Source organism: Pseudopodoces humilis, chromosome 7 (assembly GCF_049639895.1).
Source record: "Pseudopodoces humilis isolate 2021_Gansu_Grassland_sample_001 chromosome 7, ASM4963989v1, whole genome shotgun sequence".
Taxonomy (NCBI): domain Eukaryota; kingdom Metazoa; phylum Chordata; class Aves; order Passeriformes; family Paridae; genus Pseudopodoces; species Pseudopodoces humilis.
In genome coordinates, this window is record NC_142206.1 from 58,671,201 (window position 1) to 58,686,649 (window position 15,449).

Below are 15,449 nucleotides of genomic sequence, written 5' to 3' on the forward strand. Positions count from 1 at the left end.
GTTTTATCACATTGCCTAAAATGGTATTTTCAATGGGCAGTTCTTACACTGGTTTGAGGGGAGACTTCAGGGGATTGCAGTTTTTTCCTATCTGAAGACATGCATGTGTTTGGACTACAAACTGTGTGATGCTGCTGCCTGCTTCATTCTAGTTGTCCATTTTTGGTTGGCACAGCAACTCGTAAGAACCATTTTTAAACAACTGTTTCAGAGTCCTTTAATAGCAATGTACTGAAGATGAAAGAGCACTGTGTGGGGGTGGCTGCATCCATCTGGAAATAGGAGACTTGGTTTGAGCTTGACTGTAGATCCTATGTTCTAAAATACTAGAATGTATTTACAGTAAGGCAAGACTTAACTCTGCTACCACTTGTTTTCTGCAACTCTGGGTAATTGGACATGATAGACAGCAAGATGCTCTATAATGGAAAGTTACAGGCAGTTGGCATCTCAAAATAGCTCTCAGTTCTTAAGTACAAGTAACTTCCTTGCTGCATGCAACTTGAAAAACTGGTGGGCAGAGGAAAAGCTGGTCCTTGTCTTACAGACATGCAACTGAAAGAAGAAAATGAGGGGGAGAGAACAGACTCTGTGCTGAAATTTTTGGTGCAATTACAGCATCAGAATTGTCATGACAATCAAAACTATTTGTCTCTTCGTAATCTTTGAACTGTGTACTTCATTTTAAGGTCATGCAAAGATGCGTTACTGAATTCACTGTTTTGCATTCCCTTCTATGGCTGTGGTTTTTATCTTCAGGAAGACTTGCAAAACAGTCCTGGAGTTATTCCAAATCCCCTTCCTTAAGGGTGCTTGGGACTGCATAGTCAGAGAACAACCCAAGCAGTGCTGCATCTACATGGACAGTCACACTCTCAGCATGTAGGGCTTTAACCTCAGGCCATCCAGCTATTTCTGGTGATGAGAAGTTACAAATGAATGACCCGATGCTTGGCATACTTCAGATCTGCATGAGACACATTCTGCTTGGAATGTTTCCTTTCTGAGAGTCAGCACCAAATACAAATGGGTAGTATTTCTTTTGGAGATGGCCTCGTGGATGTCTGCCACACAGGAAATTTCACATATGGGTTACTTCTAACAATCTTGCCATCATTTCATCAGCAGTACTAGCAGTTGTAAAGAGGATATTATCCAAGGCAGTAACTTTTATGGCCATATTAAAGTAGCATAAAATTAATTATCTTGATGCAATAGCTTAAACTTGCTTTTTAAGCTCTGCAAGTGCACTTTCATATTCTAAAATCTGCCCTGGTGCAGTCAGGGAGACAGATGTAAGTAAATCAGATACTAGAGTGTATTGTTTTGTAATTTTTCACCTGCAGTTCACCTAGTCCCCTTCTTAACTCTCTTGAGCAAAGCTGCTGTATGTGGACTAGCTCACTAGATAGTTGTAACAAGGTATGTGACATATCCAGCCTTAATGAACAGAAGAGTAGTGACTCATCAGGTGCTGAGTAACAGCCAGTGGATGTGTGAGACTTACGGAGAAAGCATCTTACTGAACAGGCTACTCTTGTGTCATCATTGGATCTGTACTTCTGAAACACTCCTTGGGTGGAGGGATGACTGAGCTAAGCCATGATTTGGTCTGTACACCCTTCCTGCTATTCTATATGTTTATTCTATATGTTTAAGCCCTGTGCTTTGGGTCTTAAGCAAGAATACACCACTGAAACCCTGAGCATGAAGTGTTTCAGCATGGCAAGAACTGGAGTTACGCATTCCAAGTGGGTATTTAACTTTCTGCTGTATTATGTGTTCCCATAAATGGCCACAGTAGGACAAAGCAGGTTAGTTGTGGAGCCTGAAGGAAGCAGTGCTGCTTTTCTGCTATCTTTAGATCTGAAACTTCCTAGTGCTTTGGGCAGAAATAACCCAAGTGAGACTCTTGGGTCATCACCTCTTGCTCAAAGCTCTAATTCAGAAGATTTCACCCTGCCATTTGTTTGCCTTGCAAAGCATTTCCACATTTTAGTTACACTGAAGTTATAACTGACCATTTTCAAGCCAGCTAGAAAAGCTAATTTTAATTTTAGGGAAGGGGATTCAAGTGTTACTTCTGTAGGAACTCATGGTGCCTGATCAGGTTCTGTTCTCTGGGCTTAAATCAAACTCTTGCCCTTAGATGTTGGTTAAGCCTGCAGGACATGGGAGTACCCATAACAGAGCCAGATTTTTTCCTCCTAATCCTGTAATTAAAACAGAGCCTCTGCTAAATGTAAGCTTTTTGGGTTTTTGCAATTTAGTATTATTTTTGCTTGTTCACCAATTGATTGTCTCAGACAGCTCTATATATTTGAAAAAAAAATAAAGGTCTTCAACATTTAATAAAGTTTAATGATGCTTTGCTGTCCCACTGCATTTTTAATTCTTTATTTGGTCAGTGTGGCCATAAGCAGCCACTTTTTTCTCCCTGAAAGATTTCTTCCCTTGCTCAACTTCACTGTTTGACATAGCAACAAGTAAATACTATGCCGTATCAAAACTCATTGAAGTTTCTGTTTAGCCTATCAGCTATGGACTAAATTATGAAATTAAACATTATGATGGCTAATGCACTACTGTATAATTAGTTAATCATTGTTAAGTAACTAACTTCAAATTTGTAAGTTACTTTTAAAATACAGTGTGGTTGTCTCATGGAACTGCAAGGTTACAAAAATAGCTGTCACAGGGGAGTTGCAGTAGTTTTGCTGCTGGAATGAGTCTCTCTGGGCTAGAAATCTATTCTAATGTTCCTGGGCCTTGTTGACATGAGGTAGAAATGCTGAACCTACGATCAAAAAGAATTCTGCTAGTTTTCTGTTTCTAAATTAAAGGGAAATGTCAGTATTAAAATATCTTGTTTAGTATTCTCCTGCCTTTTTCCTCCTTGACCCTCCCCCCTGCCCCACAAATAAAAACAAATTTCTTATCTCACATCCTAATGCTCAAAAGTTTTTTTCTTTCCCTATCATGCAATCAGTGGAAATGAAAGTAGGGTTTTTCTCCTTTTTTTTTTTTTTAATCAACAGGCTGAGCCTATACTCTGATAAAGTAATTATTAAATTCAGAAAATAACCTGACAAAAATAATCATCTTGGTATTGTTTAACTAAATTTTGCCATGACAGGCAAGACACTGGGCAGCGTTTTGCATGTACTGCTATCCACAGCCTCTTGAAATTGCTTTTTATGGGACTTTTTGCTTGTTGTGTAAAGGTACAGAATAATTAAGTGTTGATCCTCAAATGAGCTTTTTAGATTGCCATGTTCTCCAAGAAGTAGTTATTTGGAAATTTTGGATAAGCAAGTAGGTGGCTGTCCACCTTCCTCTCATCTCTTTATAGTCCTTCAGTTCTGTCTTGTAAATACACACAGCTGGTACTGCTCTTCTCACTGTACCCTGAAATCTGGTGAGTGTTGTTATAGTTCCTAATTGTGAATGGCTGTCACTGAAAGGATTAGAGGGGTGGATGGGTGGGTGTAGCCACACGAGGACAGCTTTCAGTTTCCCTTTAGCAGTTTACAGCATGGTGCTAAAAACACCAAGCTCATGGGTTTCTGTCCTGGGTGTGATGATCCTTTTGGGTCCCTTCCAACTCGGAATATTCTGGGATTTTAGCAACAGAATCAAGACAAAATGAAGAGAATCAGGTACTTCCCTGTTGCCATACCCAGGGAGTGGGAGATCAGCCTCAGCTGATGCTTTAAGGTGCTGCTGAGGAGTTTCTGACTGGCACTCACCAGTGACTCAAAGAGCTGAGTCAGCAGGAAACTGCAGTAGTAAATTCAGTCTGGAGCCCTGGAACATGGAATTCCAGGCTGACTCAGTGCAGCAGCTGTTGCTGTTGCCTCAGGAGGAGGCACTGAAGGAGGCTGCTGTCCTGGCCATGACTAATGCTGGCTCAGGCTGGTCCCATCTGTCCCAGCAGGAGCTCAGGTAGCCTGAACTGACACAGTCAGTGCCACACCTCTCTCTGCTGCCCTTCCCATGTAACAAAAAGGAAGTAAAACCTGTGCTTTGTAATCCTGGTACAAAGGAGACTGGAGAAGGCCACCTATTTTCCAAACTACCTCTATAAAAATAAACCTGTAAGAGAAAGCTGTTTTAAGGGCTGGTGAACAGCAGTGTGTAGTCCTACAGCTGAGGAGTTTGATTCATTACACAAGTATGCATTTTAGATTAGCAGGGCCTTTAGAATTTTAACTGCATGTACAAACAAGACTTCATTTGTAACTGAGGTTTAAGGTGAACAGCACAGTTTATTACCTTATAGAAAAATCATAAGGGTTAGAATAGACCTCAAAGATCATCTCATTCTACTCCCCTGTCGTGGGCAGAGTCACCTTCCACCAGACCAGGTTGTTCCCAGCCCCATCGAATCTGCTGCTTCAAAACTTTGACATGACTAGAATAGACAGTCTGTTTTCCTAGGAAGTGGGGAATGACAGCAGCAAAGCTTGTTTTTAACTTCTGGAAAGGTCAACAATTGATGAAGCAGATTCAGAAGCGTGTTAAGAAACTATAGATGAATAAAACAGTTTAAAAATAGTTTGGCTCTTCAAGCATTAATTCCAATTACATTGCTTAATAGATCTGACAGCTTTAGAACTTAACACAAGCACTGTTTTAAATTGAATTAGTTTTTAATTCCTCCTACTCCTCCACTAAGCCTGGGCTTAGTACTTCAGATTAACATTCCTTTCCCTGAACTCCTGGTTGTTACATAGGCTGTTAGGAGCTGTCAGCTGTGCACTTTACCTTAAACTGTAACCTGCTGTTGGAGCTGGCCATGTTCTCATCTCTTCTGCCAAGAGCAGTCACAGACTCTGGCTGTGAACAAACTGCAAAGTGTACTATTGGTTAATCAAGGAAGAACAGAGTGCTAGTTTTTAATACTAAACTATGCAGCATAAACAGCAGATTTGTCTAATGTCCCAATAGATTGTTTTTCTGTGCATAGGCTGGCTCAAATGGAGTGCTTTAGGAAGCAACAGTGGCCTGATGTCTTTCCTTCTTTATGTCTCTTTAGGTACAGTTGCTGGCCTACATAATTTGAAATAAAAGCTAAGAGACAGTAAAATGGAAAATTTATTAGTGCAAGTTGGTCAGTTGGTTTCTTCCAACAAGTACACAACAGCATCCATGCATAATGCATTATAAACAAACCTGGTCTAAGATAAGAAAAGCTGGACTTGTTTTGGAGTAACAATATGTTACATATTGTCATCGTCTGACTCATCTTCCTCTTTCAAAGATTCCTGTTTAAAAAAAGAAAGTGTAATTAAAGAATAGTCTAACAGTTGTTTTATAATTCAGCCTGCAATAAACAAAATGAGGTTTGTTGCAGCTTCACACCCCTCTCTCTCTCACTGTGTCCAAACCTTTGTAGTCAGCAGGAGAGTTCCCATCAGTACATTTACTTTTGAAGGAGAAAGACCCCACTTGTGGCAGGCACTGAATTAACAGTTTCTGAGAGCAAGAACTATCCCTGGGTTACACTGTAGCCTTCCTTACTGTCCCTTCCCAGTAACACCAGCTAACACTGAGGGGATGCGTGTTAGAATGATACAGTTTGTCAAGTGAAGCACTAAGACAACACTGAAATCAGAACTTACCTTGGCATATTTTTCTGCTTCTTCTCTGATGTCTTTGGGAACAATTTCATGTTTTCCATTGGTTACTGCCAATAAAAAGAGTCTTAATTACAATTCACACAAGGACCCTGACATACAGAGTGAATTTAACAAGCAATGTTTTACTTTAAGTACAAAAAGTTACATATTTTCTGGAGTGTTTATAGAATATAGAAATGCATTACTTTCTCCAACCCAGCTGAGTTCCAGCTCAAAAGCTTTATCCTTTACTTCATCGTGAACTATGTAGATTCTGAAAGGAATAGACAAAGAACAGATCAGAACAGACTGACCAATAGGCTAAATATACTTTGTTCCTGTCACAGATTTCTTCAGTAAAATATTCTTATGATTAATAGAAGTTCTCCCTGTGCCTTCTCCCCACCAAACACCATCAGAGAATCTTCCAGGCTTAACTGCTAATCTAACAACACCTTAAATCATTACAGCCAAGATGCAGGTTGAGATGTTCAAGTTGCCTTAACTGGAACAAACATTAAGATTTATATACTGCAAAACCAAGGCTCCATCATCACTGCCTGCTTCTGCTACATCAGTTATAACACAGCTTCCTGCATTTGCCCAGTAAATCTTACTTCAGTTTATACTTAGCACTAAATAACACCACCACCACAATATCTTGTATCTAATCAGAAGTACATCAGATTCCCAGTGTGGTGCTTATGGCAAACATGGAAATGGGAATTTAGACTTCAAGTGGTATCACAACATGCCACCCAGACCAGTAAAATCACTGCTTAGGCTGTGGGACAGAAATGTTAACACTGATTCATTCTGTGGCACAACATGCAAACAAACCGGAACAATCCTGGGCAGAGACACTTGAAAGAGCAGAACTCACAATAACCTGTGGATTTAGTATTTAAGAAGCCTGTATTTTGTATTGCTTAGTTTGCTTCAGAAAGCACTAATAAGCCAGAAGCTGAAAAATACCAGCAATTCCTACCCAACATGGAAACCTTGGAGACAGTGGAGGAAGGCAGGATACCTTCAGCAGCACACTTCCAGTATTGTGAAACAAGTATAAAGACTGAAGTGAACATTGGTGTCCAGGGAAATGCCCTTCTATGCTTATAGACCCTCCTGTCTCTTAGCTGAGGTGATCTCCAGGCCTTTCTCATCTTTCAGCTGGTTACAAGCCCTTTGCAACAAAGTGTACCTTTATAAGCACTTGACAAAATCACTGCTCTGGACTGTGCCTAGTATTTTTGGTTTAAATGTTATTAAAATCTTTGCTATCTTGCTAAATCCTAGTAAGGAGCTGAATTTGAACTGAAAAACAGAACCCTGTCTGGAGCTGCTGCTGAGTTTGAAGTAGCAGAACTAGAAGAAAAATATTTTAATTATTAGAAATTATTTTAAAATGGGTAATAATACAGCTATACTGTATATATTCCTTTAAAGAAGTTCTACTTTGCTTCTTTCCCAAGCATTTGAGTCTTTTTTTTTAGGCTGGATCCAAGACCTCAGCATCATTTGTGGGCAGCTTCTCTGAAGCATCAGGTCATTGTTCAAACAACTCTTACTTCAGAAGCAGCACACCAAGAAGTTTCCCTTCATCTGTCACCTGGTTTAAATACTTTAAAACCAGGGATTAGAGTCAGACAATTTAAAACATGATACCAAATTTAAAAGGAACAGCCTCAGTTTGAAACAAAAGCAAGCTCACCAGTCTGGAATTTTGTCAAGTTGGAAAAACAGGCTGGAGACTTACATTTTTGCAACTTCTTTAACAACATCACGGCAGGTCATTTCCTTCATCTGTAGGCAAAAGACACACAGATATAAGATTTCTATTAAGAGAATATAAATCTTCCCCAGGGCCAGAACAGGAGACGCTGAGCATGTGCCTAATGAGCTTCATGTTTAGTAATCAAAGTAACAGAAAAGGCCAGAACCACATTTCTTCTCTACAGTGCATCTTCCAGGCTGCTCTATGCAAGTCATTCTTCCAGGGAAGAATATTACAACTGAAAGATTCTAGGGAGAAAATACTACTTGGAAATTCCCCAGTTTAAAGCACTCATCAGCTGAAATCTGAGAAGCTCCACTGGAGATGCTGGCATCCTAAAAGCTTGACTTGTTCCTAGATGCTTTATGCTCAACTAATACAAAATAACCACATGGGAAAGGTACCATATATTCACATGTAATACTGGTATTCCTTCTAGGCTGCATAGCAATATTTTTAGTCTTACCAACATTTTATGCAAGTAATTTTGGGTTTTAAGTAATGCCCCGAGAATATTAACAACCAACAACTGCCTGGGCAAGGCATCAGCATCTCATTTCATACTTTCTCAGTTATATCACAGTCTTTTGAAAGCTTCACAGTTAATCAGAACAAAGGCTGGTGCAAATTTCCATGATACAATAAACTTGTGTTTTATAGGTAAACTTTTCTGACCTATGAAGCAGTAACATATTTCCTGTATTTCATTAATGCAATTTACCATCTCTTCCAATTCCCAAAATATTTTCAAAGTCTTAGTATGGAAAATAGTTGTGAGGTGCTGATACAGGGATGAAGATGACAAGAGTTCATGTGGAGTGTCTCAGCCCTTTCTGGGGTGAAGCAATGGGCCAGAGAAGAAATGCCCATGCCTGGTTAGACAAACGTGCCATCACAGTCCCACCTGGAGAAGTTCCCTGAACAGAGACCCATTGGATTTGTGACACTCGGTCCAGAACACAAATGTAACTTGTGTCACACAAACATTTAAATGATGATTCATGCATATAAAGTTAGCAGTCAAACAGGAAACACTAAGGCATTACTACTGTCATGCACATTTACAGAAAAGAAAACTGAAGTCAATTTAATTTCTGCCATTATTCTTTTCCCATCTGCAGACAATGAAAGTAAACAATGTGAACAGTTTTATCCCAGGAGTTAACCATGATCATGTCCATGTATCAAAAAGCTGTCATAGTATCAGAGCTGCAGGAGATCAAGAGATAAAAGCAGTCCCCACACAACAGGTTTTCCCACAGCTGAGTTTACACACAATAAACTGCAAGAGATGTGATCAATGCAGGGTTTCCTTCTTGCCCTCTCAACTACACCAGAGTTTCAGGCACTGTATCCTCCCCAGCCACAGGAGCTGCTCTGCAGTGCCCCGAGGTAGGTTTAAAGTCCTGACCTCCCTGCTTATCTCTCCTTTTCCACCTGCAGTCATCTCTTCCAACAAACAAATCTTAGCTGACCCTAAGCTGGATCACCCCACAAAACCTTTTGTACTTCTGGTTTTTCCCATCTTAACTTTGACAAATTCATCTTGTCAAAATCAGCTGTGACCTGGAAACCTCCCCAGTCCACAGTGAACAAAAGTTATTGGCACATGGGGCTGGACTCACCCCAGAGCTGTGACAGGATCCCACACCTGCACTTAACTGGGGACACTGCACACACACCCTAAACAAACACCTGCAGCTGGGCCCTGTGCCACACCTCTGTTCCATGTGCTGCATTCTGCAGCTCTGCTGCAAAGTTCCAGTAATTCACATCAGTAACTGCAGAAGTTTTGGAAAATCCCAGCAGTGCACAGAAATTTAATTACCTGGAGTAAATTGTGTGTTACCCAATACAGCACTGTCTTTTGCCAATGTGCACACATGGGAATTGAAATTATCATTTCCCAGGTGCCACAATTCCAGTGTAAAAGATCAAATGATCATGCAAGCTTCTTACCTTTAATTTGGTATTCAGATATCTGAACCAGATTCAAAACTGAGTGAATCAAGTCTAATTTTTCCTATAGTTTTTCAGTCATGGTGAAAAATGCTACAGCACCATAAATACTCTATTCTTAAAAATATAGCAATCATATAAACTCTGAACCTTTCCATGAACAGCTGTGACATCCCTCTGCAGACCAAAATAAAACATATTTGTAACAGAGCATCACATAAAAATTACATGAGACAGACCAGAAGAAGAATTTGGTTCCATGTTGTCTCCAAGGGTGTCAGATATTAAAACACATGAGGAAGTTGGAAATCTTTCAGGATTCTAACCTAAGTTCAATCAGCTAAAGGGACACTTCAATACTTTTTGGTTGTCTTCTCTTCACAGAGCAATTTGTCTTTAACAAGAGCAGCTTTTCAGAACATGTTAAACAAAAGAATCATCTAAAACCTTTGGGAAAAAAATAGATACAGCACCCTGCACAATGCTGCCCTATGGTTTTCATTCAGAATGAAAAACATATTTATACTTTTATATTCACTTACTTGGCTCACTGGCAAATGTACAAGGAAGTATTACACCTGCTTCTCCTGTATTTTATGTATTTCAGGCACCCAAAAGGTAACATGGTAAACCAGGAATATTTGTCTTGAGAGCACAACACTGTTACACCATACCTGAAGTTTTTCTATCTCTGTTTTTGCAGCCTGCCTGGCTTTACCAATGGCACAACCCCAGTAACCCTAAAAAAAGAAAGAAACAAACAATATGCAAATGTAATTAAATACTAGACCCTCTACACCTCTTACTGTCACTTAGCACATAACAACCTCACCTTACTCACAATGAGAGGCCAAAAAACCTTGGCATTTTTCTCTCTTGGGGCACATCCCCAAATTGTTGAATAGAGCCAAATTACTACATCAAGTACCACCACTACTGATAGAAAAGTGCTCAGTAAGTCCTGGACAGAAATTTATCAGTTCAAAATGTTGTAACAGATTTTTTAAATTGCTATTACAAAAAAATGGAAGAATAAACTAGAATTAGTTTGAAAAGAGGAAGTCTACAGGAACTACAGAAGTTCTACAGGATCCAAGCTAAACCTACCTACTGTGCAAATATATTAGAAGCATAAACACATAAAAATTAAACATTTCTATTTCTCTCAAGAGCCATGGTACTGGATATACCGCAAGAAAATTTTAAGAAATCTAGCAGTATGAGTGTGCATCGACCTGTATGTAACACATAGCTGAAAATGCAGCACTAACAACAATTAACAACAACAATTTTATTTTGATTGGGTTTGCTGCTGGCAGGCAGTGCCAGAGGAACAGCCCTCTCTTACCTAAGTATTTAGAAAAGGGGGAATCACTACAATTCTTGCCTTTTAGGGGCAGTGCATGGGAGTTTTCACTGGACATAGCCATGTGGACGAACTCCCTGTTTCTGACAGACAAGCTTTAAACTCATTTCTAAGACTGCACTTCTAAGAAATACACCATGTTTGTTTTTAACAAGGACATGCAAACGAGCAGCAATGATTCACCAGAGAACTTCCCAGCAAAAGGAGAAAACAACAGCTCTTTTGGGCCAACACTTACTATTTTCCCAACTAGAAACTTTTAAAAGAGGAACTTATACTAAGATGGAAATATTTTTGACACACTCACATATGAAACTCCTGATGGATCAATCATGTACAGTTGTGCACCATCATCACTATCATAGGACCCCAACATGAAACTGGAGGAGAAAAGAGAAATTAAAACCTTTCCTTTTACCAACACACACACAGCTAGAGAGACTACACCAGCTCCAGTTTCCTACACCCTTCCTGGAGAAAAACTCTCCTGTCCTGCTACACTCTATTGAACAATTTGCCTCACAACAGCACCTGGATATTGCCAGAAGCATTTTACTGATCAGTAACCTGGCAGCAGATCTGTGTTTATCAGTCCCTTTGTACCAGAATCACATGGGAGCTGTAACCTGCTCTTTAGGTGTCAGGGCAAGCAGAAGGATTGCAGAGGGAAGTTCTGCTTTCACCACCATCACAATGGCACAAACCCTCAAACTTTAAAAACCAGGGACAAATTAACCAGCTCTGTAGAAGCCTGGCAGAGCCGCATGGGAATATGAATTCCTCACCTGAGTTGTTAGACATACACAGACAGAAAGGGAAGGGATTCTTTAGGAGATGAAGTAACTGTAATTAGTAATTTAGGAATTAGTAACTGTGGGTTACTAATTCCAGGTTTCAAAAAAGAACTCAAGACAACCAAAGCAGTTCCAGCAACTGTGAACCAAAAGATATTTACAAATAGAGTGTGTCTGCAACACTCACCTGCACCCAAAAGGCCTGACAGCACTGTACAGGGTGTAGGCATGCACATACATGGCCACTCGATCTGCGAGATGCTGCGTGGAAAAAGGAAAAATAAAACTATGGAAACTCTTATTTACAGAAATAAGGAATAAAATTTAATTCTCATGTCAAGAATAGAAGCCAAAAGCCCTGAATGCTGCACTGGCCTCTTACCTTCAGGGGGATGTCATAGCCATAGTTAGACCTAAAGTTGGAAGCCTCTTCCCGGGCGATGTCTGCCAAGGAGCGAGCGTCTGCCAGGAGCCCCGCGACCGCCTGCAACGAGAGCGTGGGAGCAGCTCATGATATTCACTGCCCTGGAGGAGTTCAAACTGCCCATCTGCCATCAGCCTCAAAACATGCCAGTATCATCATATATTAATAGAGTTGTTCTCCAGGAACATCAATAACCAAAGTTATCTTCGTGTTAATTATCATCTCATGATTGACTGTGACTACACCAACCCAAACAATATTTCATGTTGTGTGTATTCACCAGGTTTCTGTCACACTGCAGCCACTCCTTGGCACTGTTCTGACATCACTATTATGGACAGGCCAGGCCTCCATACACCAATCTTTAAGCAATTCAGGTGATTTCCACATTGTTGAGTAGGAAATTTCATATGCAGCGTGTTTTCCCTGAACACCCTTTATTTGGTAACTGTGTAAAAGAGTACCATTTTAACACTTGTGTTTATATCTCTATTACATTTGTATTATTATAAATATAAAATATAAATATAAATATTATATTTATATTATTATATTTATATTTACAAATTTGATCAACTGGAAAAGCATTTCTAAAAATTTAAAACAGCCTCAATCTCCTACTTTAAATTTGAATTTTACTCATGTATGTTTTAGTGCAAAGAATAAATTACAGAAAATAGTAAAAAATCCACTGGCATTTCTGACTTTATGAACAGACACATTAACATTACTTTCTTAATCTATTTATTTTTGATTCTCTGATTCCTAAATTTGTCCTTTTGAGGGAGGGGGGGTCACCTTACAATTTCTACAGACCTAAAATGAAATGGCACCTTACCATCCCAACGTGTCGGTCGACATTGAAGAGGCGTTTATTGGACCCCTCTTCGTAAAGCTTGGACAGGACTAATTTTTCTACTCCAAAGACAACACCATCTTTGCATCTTATCCCAATTGCTGTACTGAAAAACAAGAAAAATGTCAGTTTCTCACAATGTAAAATACTTCATAGAGAATGACCAAGACAGAGGAAACAGTGACATGATTTCCCCCAAAGTAGGTTTGTCACAACTCCAGCACTGAAGAAAACAAGTGGGTGGAACTAAATGATCTTTAAGGTCCCTTTCAACCCCCAAATCATTGGGATTCTGTGATTTTAATCCTTATCTGGAGCAGACCCCTGGCTCACCCAGTCCATGCCCTGCCAATCCATCTCACTGCCCCTAAAGCACAGCTGGGATTTCCACTTCCCAATATTCCTTCACATGCACTCCAGGGAAGAGAGACACTCCCAGAGCAGCTGGTGCAGCTTCAACAGCACTTGGACGTCCTCCATGTCTTGAGGAATCCCTAGGAAGCTGACACACATTTACATGGAAGGTCCTGAGCATGCCTCAATCCACATCCCTAAAATGGGCTTTTGGATCAGAACTCATTTTACCACCACAAATTTACCCTCATGTTTCTCTAGTCCAACAGCACTGCTTTAAATGAGGCCAAAAGAGCAGATATTTGATACAGATATTTGTATCTTACCTGCTATTCTCCACGGCTTTCATAGCATATTCCACTTGAAACACTCTGCCATCTGGAGAAAACGTGGAAGCTGACAAGTCATACTGAAGAAGAAGACACAATTCTCAGGAAGAAAAACCCACATAACATCACAGCATTTTCAGATCAAGCCTATTTATTAAAAAAATTCAAGCCTGTCACTGCCAGAGATGGTGTGAAGTCCCAAAAACAGGCTGACCCCTTATAAAAGATGTAGAAACAGAAGAAAACAGACTAAAAGCCAGGAAAGGCCATTTCATCAGTGCTGGATGTACCCACACTGCAAATCCTGAATGTGAAATCACTGAGCATTACACAACACTCAAAACCTATGATAGCTTTATATTTCATGGAATCACAGTGGTTTGGGCTGGAATGGACCCTGAAGTTCGTCTAGTTCCAACTGGAGGTGCCATGGGCAGGGACACCTTCCATTACCCCAGGCTGCTCCAAGTGCCCGGCCCGGAACACTGCCAGGGCTCCAGGGACAGCCACAGCTGCTCTGGGCACCCTCACGGGGTAAATTCGTCTCAATATCAAACTTGATTTTCCCTCTTTCGCTTTGTACCCGTATCAGTCTTTGTCGTTTCACTACAGCTCCCGATCAAGAGTCCCTCCCCTGCTTCTCTGTATGACAATAATAATTTAAACGTATGGATCACAGGAGTACATTTGAAACGCACAGAAGAATATTATATAGAGGGGCACGATAAGTGTATGATCCCTGTGCCCGCCTCGCCCCGCCGCCGGTTCCCCGGGCCTGCCGGGCCGCAGTGACTCAGCCGCCCGCAGTGTCCCGGAGCCGCCGCGCTGCGCTCGCTGCCGGCACGGGGCGGCCCCGGAGCCGGTGGGGCCGGTCGGGGCCGGTCGGGGCGGCCGCGCTGTGCCCGGGCCGCGCTGCCGGTGCCGCCCCTCACGCCGCACTCACCCCGGTGCCGATCGAGCTCATGGCGACGCCGCTGCCAGCCCGTCCCGCGCCCACCGCCCAGCAACGCGCGCTCCCATTGGCCGCCGCGCCGCGCTCCCGGCGTGACGTAACCATGCGCTACGTTAAATTGCGTGTAGTGTCACAAACACTCCGAGCGCCCGGCTAGCTCAGTCGGTAGAGCATGGGACTCTTAATCCCAGGGTCGTGGGTTCGAGCCCCACGTTGGGCGCAGTGTTTTTGGACCCCTTGAAGGGATCCAGGCGGAAGCACGGACGGAAAAGCCCCGTGCGGAGACACTCGGGATTATCTCAACAGTGATCCGTAACCACTCTGTCAGTGGGAAAAACTTTTTGTGAATAACAAGTGCATAATAAATGTGGGAGCCATGAGGAGCTGGGCTGTGACCGCTAAACACAGGAAATTTTATTTTTTTAAAAAACAGTGCAGGAAACAGATGTTAATCAAGTAGGAGCGCTGGGCTCCCTCGCAGATAGAGAGGAATTACAGAGATACCTGGATAAAGTAGAGAGCTGGGCAAGCACCTGTCATGGGAAATGTACCAAGAGCCAGTGTGGGATTCTCTATCCAGGATAGAGCAACCCTGGTTAAACACAAACTCCAGGAGAGCAGGCCCACAGGACAGGAGCTGGGGCGTTTATAATAGGAGGAAATTCTTCCCTGGGAGGCCCTGGCCCAGGTTGCCCAGAGAAGCTGGGACTGTTTCCATCCCTGGCAGTGCTCCAGGCCAGGTTGGACGGGGCTTGGAGCAACCTAGGACAGTGGGAGGTGTCCCTGGGCATGGCAGGAGATGGAACTGGGTGAGCTTTAAGGTCCCTTCCAACCCATACCATTCTGGGATTCTGCTGTTTGCGTTGGTCCATCACTGGACAGGCCCTCCAGGGAAGTGCTCACAGCCTGCCAGAGCTCAAGGAGCAGCTGACAATGCTCTCAGCCATAGGATTTACCTCAAGCAGTCCTGCAAGGAGCAGGGAGTTGCACCCCATGAGCCTTAGGGGGTTCCCTTCAGAC

The 15,449-nt window shown here is 41.8% G+C and overlaps 1 protein-coding gene and 1 non-coding gene across 2 annotated transcripts; one reads left to right on the forward strand and one right to left on the reverse strand.

The window, feature by feature from the left end:
• Window positions 1-5,079: 5,079 nt before the first annotated feature.
• PSMA3 (proteasome 20S subunit alpha 3) lies at window positions 5,080-14,489 on the reverse strand. The gene is made up of 11 exons (XM_005528543.2): window positions 14,421-14,489; window positions 13,475-13,557; window positions 12,777-12,900; window positions 11,897-11,998; window positions 11,702-11,775; window positions 11,028-11,100; window positions 10,029-10,094; window positions 7,378-7,424; window positions 5,828-5,895; window positions 5,625-5,689; window positions 5,080-5,267 (listed from the first exon to the last, which is right to left on the reverse strand). The coding sequence occupies exons 1-11, from the start codon at window positions 14,439-14,441 to the stop codon at window positions 5,223-5,225; spliced, it is 768 nt and encodes a 255-aa protein (XP_005528600.1). The 5' UTR covers window positions 14,442-14,489; the 3' UTR covers window positions 5,080-5,222.
• Window positions 14,490-14,576: 87 nt separating this feature from the next.
• TRNAK-CUU (transfer RNA lysine (anticodon CUU)) lies at window positions 14,577-14,649 on the forward strand. The gene has a single exon. It is a non-coding gene; the product is annotated as a tRNA-Lys (tRNA).
• Window positions 14,650-15,449: the final 800 nt, after the last annotated feature.